This window comes from Rhinatrema bivittatum, chromosome 12, assembly GCF_901001135.1.
Source record: "Rhinatrema bivittatum chromosome 12, aRhiBiv1.1, whole genome shotgun sequence".
In the NCBI taxonomy this organism is placed as follows: Eukaryota; Metazoa; Chordata; class Amphibia; order Gymnophiona; family Rhinatrematidae; genus Rhinatrema; species Rhinatrema bivittatum.
This window is the reverse complement of record NC_042626.1, coordinates 19,180,784-19,191,297: the sequence shown is the minus strand read 5'-3', so window position 1 is coordinate 19,191,297 and position 10,514 is coordinate 19,180,784. Positions and strand designations below refer to the sequence as shown.

The 10,514-nt window shown below is 47.8% G+C and overlaps 1 protein-coding gene across 1 annotated transcript in view; it reads left to right on the top strand.

Moving 5' to 3' along the window:
* The first annotated feature begins 7,877 nt into the window (after positions 1-7,877).
* Positions 7,878-10,514, top strand: part of ITPR3 (inositol 1,4,5-trisphosphate receptor type 3) — a 149,865-nt gene continuing 147,228 nt past the window's right edge. The window contains exon 1 of the mRNA XM_029572208.1: positions 7,878-8,114. Coding sequence (XP_029428068.1) covers positions 8,026-8,114 — 89 coding nt within the window. The 5' untranslated portion in view covers positions 7,878-8,025. The remainder of the gene's footprint in view (positions 8,115-10,514) is intronic.

Below are 10,514 nucleotides of genomic sequence, written 5' to 3'. Positions count from 1 at the left end.
AACCGGTTATGAGAAAACCAGGAATTTATGGTGGATAGATAGAGGGAAACCAGGGATAATGTTGCTGACCAAGATGTTTTATAAGGGACATAGAACTGAATATCATCTGCATAAATTTTGAATTGGAGATTGAGTGAGGATAAGATGTTGCAAAGCGGTAAGAGATATATATTGAACAAAATAGGGGATAAAGATGAACCTTGGGGAACACCGGAATTGATAATGTAGAGAGAGGATGAGTGATGATTATAATTAACTTGTTGGGGGCGATCTGAAAGGAATGATGAGAACCAATATGTCTGGGTTAGGGGAACCAATTGTCTGGGTTAGGGGAAGGCTTGTTGAAAGAGCCAGGTTTTAAGTTTTTTTCTGAATGACAAGAAGCAGGGTTCCTGTCTGAGTAAAATAGCCTGGGCGCGCGCACATGTGTGCAAATAGCCTGGGCGCGCGCACATGCGTGCAAATAGCCTGGACGCGTGCACATGCGTGCAAATAGCCTGGACGCGCGCACATGCATGCACAATTCTAAATGGACGCTCGCGTGCGCGCAGTTCCCACATCTACCACGCAAGTGGGGACATTTTTACGAGGAACACGCGCCAACACCATAGCTAGTTTTCCCAGTTCATTCCCAGTTCGTCCAGTTTGGGGATAGGACTTGCAAACCCCCTTAATTTGATAGCCACCCCCCGTTAACCTCGACCCTTAAAACCCTGCTGCCTTGCCTATATTTTTTTATGTTACTACTTACACGCAGACGTAAATTCATGCAGAGGGGACACTGACACGCACAAGGACACGTAAGTATTTACGCACACACCTCTTGGCCAGAGCCTGACATGCCCACGCTCCCTCCCAGACCATGCTCCACCCGCCTAAGAAACTTTATACTTGTGTGTGCAGTAGGCAACCTCAGGCGGCTTTTAAAATCCGCTCGGCCTGCGCTGGCCCGACTTGTGCGTGTATCTCCCGGTTTGGGCACGTGCAGGGCTTTTAAAATTCACTTTTAAGCGTATACGTAGGGGGAGGGGGAGCTTGCACTGCTGCTGCCTCTGCGGCGTGCCTGCGTGCGTGGCTTGCAACTGTTTCCGCTCACGTTATAGCCAATCTTTGAACCAATGGAAGACTCCGCTTTCAATTATGTCCTTGTTAAATTTGCCGCTAATTGTGGATTTTTATAAATATGAAGCTCTGTTTGATGCTGCAGCCACTCCTTAATCTGGGGCGTTTATTACACTTAGTCACTCGCCTACTGTGGAGTGTGAGGTTTGCCGAAATTCCAGTTCTATTCATCATTGCTCTTAGGGAGAGGAGGAAGGGAAATGGGAAATCCATTTTTAACTCTATCTCCCCCAGCCATGTGCTGACAGGCAGCAGTAGCGGCTGTAGAGAGATCCTCAGGCTCAGAGATAAGCCGGCTAGGCTGAGAGCATCCTGTTGCTGCAGTGGTGGCGGAAAGGGGGTGGAGCTTTCTCGTTTAAGGGATGGAATACAATTCCAGCATCTCATGCCCCCCGGCCCTCTCCTAGCATTCTCCCTTCCCACTCCCATGGCCAAGTCAGCATGCATGAGTCCCTCCCAGCTGCTGAGCTGAACTAGATTTGAATCTGTCTATATCCAGGCATTGTGCAACTAGGTATTGTGTAAACGTCCACCACCTACCACTCTGTCTACCAAATGCACTTCCCCCTGCTATAATTTATAATTCCTATAGTGCTATTAGACATAGGCAACATTATTTCGGAACGTACAAGCAAACTCAGCCAGTGCACCTCAGTCCTGCCCCAATACTGAGGACCCTTCCCCTTCCCCCCCCAATGCGCGCACACAAACACAGCTCTGCCAATGCGCCTGGATCCTGCCCTATTACGATTTCAGGATGCTTTAGGTTGGTTATTGTTAATAATCCAAATATGTAGATGTGTTGCTATTTAAATAAACTAAAAATACCTGGGACCTCATAAACAACTCACCTCACTCCTGCCCTGCAGCCCCCTCTGCTATTCCAGTGCTGAGATCCCATTCATGGTTCTGCCAGTGCACTCAGTCCTGCCCTACAGCAAATTCTCTCACTGGGGTGCACATACTGTGATGCACACAAAACCCCTCGAATACAACATCCTTTCCTTGTCCTGCCTTTTAAGTCTGTAAAAGCCTCTGTCATAAGTTCTGAGTATCTCTGATTAACCAAGTGAATGCTTTTGGGACCTTGTGTTAGATAAACTCCTATGGAAAGTGTTTAATAATTTAGTAAACAGGAAGATCAGAAACCCATCTCTATGATTCTACCTCTTCTGATTTTGAATTCATTTCCGAAACAAAAGAATTCTTTGATATCTCTGGTGGAAGAAGATTGGAAAGCTGATAATTCATTTACAAGAGAAGAACACAGAGAGGATAAAACTGCCAGAGACGGATCTCGAGTGCGCTACCATTGGTCCAACTGTGGTTTCATTTTCTTTAAAAAAAAAAAAAGAAAAAGATCCCTTATTGCTTTCTTTGGTTGCATAACTGCTTCACTCTTCCTGAGGTGCCACTGGGACATCGTCATCCCTTCAAATTGCCAGAGCCCCTGGATCCTGGACTCCAACGGTTTGGAAACCTACTCTTGATGCAGTCGCTCCTTGCACAAGAGGGGAGGCAGGAAGCATAAAGCCCACTGCTCCTGGGGAATGCTTGACGGCACTTTTACACTGCCTCCTAGAATCTTGTTACTGCTTTCGATGACATTTGTAAAATGTAGTCCTAGTCTCTTCCTAGTTGATGGAACCAATTCCTGGAAACAACCCTGAGTGACCTTAGCAGGAGATGTTTTCTTTAACCTCCAGCCGTGGTCATAATCAAAGGTGCCGACCCAAACAGCTGGGAAATGTAAAACAAAAAGAAAACGAATTAGAATGCATTAGAAAATATAAATTAGGTGTAACTAATTGTACTCTTCACCCTAGCTTGATAGCAGCTAGGTAGAGAGTGCATCGGGCTGGGTCGAGAGTGCATTGTATAGATCTCATCTGTGTGTACCTTTCCTCACTCCAAATCCACTCCAAAGCCACTGTATATCCATATGTTCTCATTCTCCAGTTGTTTCTGTTCTTTATTTCCTGGCTACTCTAGCCCCCAAGTTCTCTCTCCCTGTTATTTGTATCTGCGCTTCGGCCTTCCTGTTATATGGTTTTGTTCAGTTAACCCCTAAGTTTGATGTAAACCGGCCTGATATGAAGATTGTCATGAAGTTCGGTATAGAAAAATGTTAAAGAAATAAATAAATAACTAGAAAAAAGTATTTTTCTATATGGGGCTCAGATGGAATTCTATGCAACCAGTTTATTTAATGCTCCATAACATGTTGAAATCTGTCCTTTTTAAACAAGCCTTTATGATGTAATTTTATTTACTGTTTCTGTATTTTATTGTTATTGTCTGTATGATTATTGTTTGATGCATTATTGTGCAAATAATTTGTACTCTGCATTGGATAGGTTTTAAAATTGTGGATTAGAAATAAAGAAGAAAAGCTGAGAGGAGACCTGGGAGTAAGACCAAGAAAGAAGCGGGCAGGCTGCTGTGTGGAAGGGGGTTGCACTCTTTCCATTACACAGGCAAGCCCTGCACGGTGCTGCTGGGCTGCTTTTCATCCCCTTATCACAGGCACACCCCCCCCCCAACCCCCACCGCCACAGAATCAAGAAACAGCCCAGGAGCCATTCCAGGCTGAGGCCTCTAGAAAACTTGCAGAAGTTATACTTTTGAGTCGTAAAGTTACCAGTTGCTTTTCCACTGGGACTGTACGTGCACAGCTGGCTGTTACAAGGGAGCAGATTGTTTCGTTTCTCGCTGTAAAATAATTATAATAAAAATAAATGCTTCTCTGAGGCATTACTACTTAACTGATGCAAAATTTGACTGAGGAGCTCCTTAGGGGAGTATGAGCTGACCCGCAGTGCTACGCCATGTCTTTCTTCGCTCTATAATTTGAGGCTTGATGTGTGCTGGGAGCTGTAACGCCTCTTTGGATGGTGGTGGAGCGCCAAACCTCTGCCGAGTCAATCTGGGACACTTCCCCACCAGCACGGGCCGGGGGGGGGGGGGGGGGGAAGGAGGAAGGATTAAACTCGGTAAGGGTGCAGCTTGCAACGTGTTGAGTGCATTTCCACCTCCTTATGGTGCGTCTTGCTGGGCTGGACTTGCTTTTCCTTCTCAGAAGACAAGCAGTTCACTGTAGTCCCATGGATAGGTCATGTCAGCATGCAGCTTGGTGCCTGAGGGACAGATTCTTCCGGGGCTTTCTGGAAAGCTGTAAAAGTCCTTCACTGCTCGTGCATGCTAATTCCAGCGCTGCTCCGACTGCCTCACCTCGTTCCTCAGCTTAATTGTGCCCACCAAGACTGTCGAATCCGTTTCTCCTTCACTCACATCCCATTACTGTCCAGACCCAGCCTCCCGGCAGCATAGGTTGGGACTGTCAGCTTCTCCAGACCCAGCCTAGCTAAGGCCCTTTTATCCAATAGATTTCCCGAAATCTGTTGGTGGTGTTTGCACTGATTTGCTGAAGACATCCCTTGGCTCAGGAGTCCCAGCTGTGCGTCCTCTCCTGTAGCAGGTGTTCCCTGAAGTCACACGGACCCCTCCTCCTTGTCCATACAACCCAGAGGAACCAGGGAGGGGGGGGGGGGGGCGGCAGTGGTGTGGGAACTACAGCACATGAACAGTGAAAGACTTTTGTACCTTTCCAGAAAGCTCTAGAGGAATCCTGTTCAGCACCAAGCACAGTCATGATGTGACCCATGTGTGTGACTGGTGAGCTTCTTCGGAGAACACTTTGCTTTCTTAAGAGTGTCTAGTGTTATTTTTGAGGTTTATTTTCCCAACCTTTAAGTTAAATTTTCTTCTTCTATTTTATTTTTTGGTTTTAATTTATTTTATTTTATAGTTTTATTTAAAGTAATTTTTTGGTTATTTTGTTTTCTTATAATCTGTATTTTTGTAAACCGTTTTGGTCAAATTCGTTTGAAAAGACGGTATAGAAATATTTTTAAATAAAATAAATAGTGCAACAGGTTAGATTTATTTCCCCTCTACAGGAGGAATAGTGCTATGGATTGGGTTTAGCCTCTTCCTGAGGATATATTACTGGGCCAGATTTAGGCATAGCACATTCCTAGAGAGCTAGATTCTGAAGTCACCTAAAAATTGGGACATCCCCCCCCCCTTCCCACTACTCTGTGATTTCAGGGGAGGGAAACCCCTGCCCCAGTCCTCTGCCTAAAATCCAGCCCCTCGCATGTAATGCCATGTGCTGGGTTTATGCCTCCCACTAAGGATGTATTTATTTCCATTCAGAAGGCAACATTGGTTCACTCCCGGTTTTACCTCTTTGCATGCATGGACTTGCAGACGTGACATCCCAATTGATTTCCTTGAAAAAAGTAGTGTGGTGGCCATACAAGTCTACTTGAATAAGCAGAAATAGAGGTCAACAGAATTAAAAAGCTGTAACTTTTTGTTCAACTTAACAATACATTTTTTGATCAGCTTTCAGGAGTAACACTATATTCTAGTCTCCGTTTGGTTGTGTGCTTTATATAGAAAACTGTACTCAGTGGGTGTTACAGATAATAAAAATACATTATCATTCAGATACAACCCAATAATACAGCAAAAAAAAAAAAAAAAATCCCCAAAACATTATATAAAGTATAAATAAACCTAAGCATCAAAAATAATAAACTTAACAACAAAAATATATGTAACAAAGTAATAAATGACTCCAAAAGCCAGAGCTAACTTGACTAAAGGGGTAGACTGTGCACATTGGGATGAAGTCCATGAGTACCTTTTACCTGCAGATGCCTCAAATTTCAAAGAGAAAGGACTCCTGGCACCTGCTTTTTGCATGGGTAGAGTTTCCATATAAAGTTGTGCACCTAGATTTGAAAATACAATTAATGCATGGAATCTGCCAATCCTGCCCATGCCATGTCCCTTCTGTGCGTACTTTTAGCCGATTTGAGGGTGGGCAGTTTTAAGATGGCCAGATTACAAGGCTGAGTCCTTGTTTACCCATCTAAATAGCTTTAAAAATTGTCCTCCTCTTCGGATGGAGTAAAAGTTGTTCCCCATTCTGTGTTGCATGGTAAAATGCTCAGTCAGTACCTCTGACCTGCTGAGTGAGCTCAGGATGCACTGCCCATCCCCTTCTCCCGCCTCACAGAAGTCACTGGATAATTACTAGCATGCAATCATGGCCATCGGCCTATGAATGGACCACCTGCAGAGCCATACCCAAGTAAAATAACAGGATTTACAAGTAGAAAGCTGAACAGGAGTCATGGTGGCTATTACTGCAGGAGCTCCGTGCCAATGAATTGATACAGAAGGTTTACATAACAACAATTCAATGGGTTTAAAGTTGGGGAATTGAAGTGGGTGCAGGATTTGTTTTAGTTGCGTTCCAGTCAAAATACTGGGGGTTTTTTTTGGTTTTATTTTGTTTTAACACATCTGAAGACAGGATCGATGTGGTCTTCTTAAACCATGTGCAGCGTCAACCCTGGCTAACTCACGTTAGTCCTCACAATGTGCAAAAGGGAAGCAATTTTCTTTTCTCTTCCAGCTCGGGTTGCATGCTTGCTAATGACATGTGCTTTATGGGAAAGTTGTAGCCATAAATCATTGCCCACGGCCACTGCCTGGCCACATTGGAGGGGGAGGTCGGGTAAGCATAGCGCCCACATTTGCCAGGTGAAGGAGATTCAAGCCATTTTGGAGCCACAGGAGACTGTGGCTACCGTCCAGGAGCCACCGGTGTGACAGTGTGCAGGGACACAGCAGTTACACAGGGACTGGTGTGACACCGTGCAGATGGCCCACAAGCCATGGCGTGGTAATGTGGTCCTGGCGAACCACCACAACACAGGGCCATTTGGTTCCTTCATTCTACCCGGTTGCCCCGTTTACCCCTCCCAGCTGTCAGTTGTACCAGGTTGATCGCCTGCAGGAGTTTGCTCCTTATTCTTTTTTTTTTTTCACCTTACCTGGGGCCATGTCAGCCTGCTACTCATGCTGGGCGACCAATCATCTCCCTATCTGCCTCCCCATACCGTTCACCTCTCTCTGTACTGCTGCTCTGCGCATGCTGTAGCCTCCTTTTGGCGCTCTGCTCTTCTGTGTAAGTGAGCATAAAAGTCTGCACACCTGAACGAAACGAAAGGGAGGAGCTCCCTTTCGTTTACCTTGCTTCTCCCCCCCCCCCCCTGCTTTTACCATTGGCAGCGAGTCCTGGCTACACAGGAAACCGTGTGTGAGGGCGTGCAAAGGTACAGCGAGCCCTGGTGACAGAGAAACCGGTGAGCCAGTGAGTCATGCGTTCACAGGAACCAGTGGGACCGTATGCAGAATGGCAGTGACTCACGGCTCCATGTGACAGCAGCTGCAGACTATGGCAAAAGCTGTGGTTACCCGGGAACTCATGTGACGGCGAGCAGGGTGGGTACAGCAGCCCAGGACCCGGCAGCAAGCTGGTGCAGCCTTAATACCCCAGCACGCATGTAGACGCGCACACACACACACGTTTACTCCTGTGTGACTGCACACGTATGAAGAGGAGGTCCTGGGCTCTGTGCACACTGCTCAGGGGGGAGGGGGGGGTGGTTACCCCTTGGGCCCTGGGAGGCGGCTCACACAGCTGATTGCCCGTCTCCGGTGGGTTGCACATCAAAGTTTAGGCGTGCAGGAACGAGACGGGAGGGAGAGATGCAGTGAGGCGGGCGGGCAGGACTCCCGGGGAGAGGGAGGGAGGGAGGGAGGAAGAAGGTGGGGTCTGGGCAGGCGCTATTTGCATGCAGTCGCGGCTCCTTCCTGGTGCCCTGCCATTGGCTCAGGTAGCTCGAGCTGGGGCAGGAGACGGAGCAGCCCGGAGAGAGCCGCATGCAAACCCCAGGCTGACTCTGCGCCTCCCCCCGAGGGCCACAGGACTGCCGCCTCTGCTCCCTCTCCCCCAGCCCCGGCAGCTCGGAGGCGAGCAACATGAGCGAGATGGCCAGCTTCCTGCATGTGGGGGACATCGTGTCGCTGTACGCCGAGGGCTCCGTCTGCGGCTTCATCAGCACCCTGGGGTGAGTCCTGGGAGAGAGGGGAAGGGGGCTGCAGCTTCATCAGCACCCTGGGGTGAGTCCTGGGAGAGAGGGGGCTGCAGCTTCATCAGCACCCTGGGGTGAGTCCTGGCGCGAGCCAGGGCTTTAGCAGCCTGGGGTGAACCAGGGATAGGGTCAGTCTGGGAGGGGCTTACGAGCTCTTTGGGGTGTTGAGGAAGGGCGGGGTTTGTAGTGCCCGGTGTTACCTGCTAAGGAAATGATTTCTCGCTTGCTATGCAGCCAGAAAGTGACTCCCTTCTAACCCCGGGAGGCTGCTGTGATAGGGCAGGATTTAATTTCTGGTCTTCCATGCATTCCGGAGGGCAACCAGGATCCGACTGTGCTGGGACGAGAGGAAACTAGGACTGGGCGCAACACATACATCACATTATTCTGCCTTTTTTTTTTTTTTTTTTTTTTTTGGGGAGGCAGGGTAGCAGTGCACAGTGTACCAGTGACTATAGGCAGGAGTTGGCTCAGAAAAGAAAACCCAAGAGCAGTCAGCATATAGACTGAGCTAGGAAGCAGAGGTCCCGAGAGCCCCTGCACCTGAGAGCTTAGCATGAGTGCACACTCACCTCTGCTTCCGAATTAGAAAGCTGATTGAGAATTTTAGCAGACCGCTGATCAGAGGTTACATAGAAGCAAGTCTCTGCCTAAATCCATCTTGGATGAAGGCAGTCCTGCCTGTGAAGAAACAGTTGGTGGGGAAGTGGACCAGGACCTGTTCCACTGACCAACAAGAAGTCATGGCAGAGCCCTGGAGTGAGGCCAGGATCTCGCCTGGTCAGCATAGTCCAGGCCTCTCATCCGACCTGCAAATCCTAGGATCCAAGGAAAGCCAGATTGCCCCTAGAATGCGTCCCTGTGCTCTCCCCTTATGCAGACGCCTTAAGCCCTGCTGTGTCCAGCCAGTGCAGCGGACCATGGGGCATCAATGAGAGCCATCTCCTGCATGCAGGAGATGCAGGAGATGGCTCTCATTGACACCCCAGATGGAATTCTAGGACCAGACTGGAGTTTCAGACTTCAAAGTCAAGAAAAGTCCAGCAAGTCGATTTTCTTGTCCAGTTTTGGGATGACACAAATTTTGTGCAAGAATTAAAAGTTCTTGCAATTTTTGGAAGAAATGATTGTGCAAGGAGTGCTGAGGGATAGATGCCTGGTTTTTATCCATTTATTTATTTATTTCACCATCTTTTTTTTTTAATATATATTTTGCAGTAATCAATAAATTGTTTTAGGTGGATCAAAATAAACCAATTACAAACCGAATAATAAAAACATAAAATTAATGATAAAGATTTACCAAAACAGCACATACTTAGATCAGGTCACTTAGCCAAAGCTTGAACAAAATAAAGCTTTAATCTATTTGCAAAGGGAGCTGTCTGATGGATAAAGCCAAAGGTCCTGCAGGGCTTTCTGCTCCCTGTGGAGCATTTGATAATCTGACCAAGGAGGGGTGCGGATGGCAGACAGGAACAAAATTCTGCCAGCAGGATGTAGCCTTGAGCACAGGGCAGAGAGGTGTGAAAGCCACAACAGAGGACCAGGTACTTTTGCTACCTGCTGCCTTGCAATCCTTTAGCAGTCCGAGAGGATGGAAAATTTGCCTTATCCTCCAGTACATATCAAAAAGGGCTTAGGATGGGCTTGGGCCTGGTGGCTTAGTGGCTGTGCTGTGCACTACCGTGTGGAAGCTCCTCAATTCAGTCCTCAAGGTCTTCTCACCCTAGGTCCGCTGGGGCTGGAGGCAGTCATGGTCACTGTTAAGGGCGACACCTGGTGGCCGCATTCAGAGCCCATTATACGGGGCTCCTGAAGGAGACCTGGTGTATGGCCCCTGGCCTCTTGACCGTTGCTACAATGACCGGACTAGGAGCAGTGGGAGGAACTGTTAAAATAGTGCAAATGATGCCTGGGTTGTTCTGAAGGAAGGCTCTCGGCACCAGCAACCCTGTCCTAGTTCTGATTGAACTGGAAGAAAAAGGAGAGAACTACTGTCTTCCCCCCCCCCCCCCCCCCCCCACCGCCCTGCAAAAAAAAAAAAAAAAGAGTTCCTCTCATTTAAAAATATGGTCTGAGGGTGTAAGTGGGTCTTTTGTGGGAGCCTGCAGTGTTGCAGTGCAGAGCATTTGCTGCTCATGGTTCTCAGGAGTGCAGTATGGCAGTGCAGAGCATTTGCTGCTCATGGTTCTCAGGAATGCAGTGTGGCAGTGCAGAGCCTTTGCTGGTCAGGTTCTCAGGAGTGCAGCGTGGCAGTGCAGAGCATTTACTGCTCATGGTTCTCAGGAGTGCAGTGTGGCAGTGCAGAGCATTAGCTGCTCATGGTTCTCATGAGTGCAGTGTGGCAGTGCAGAGCATTTGCTGCTCATGGTT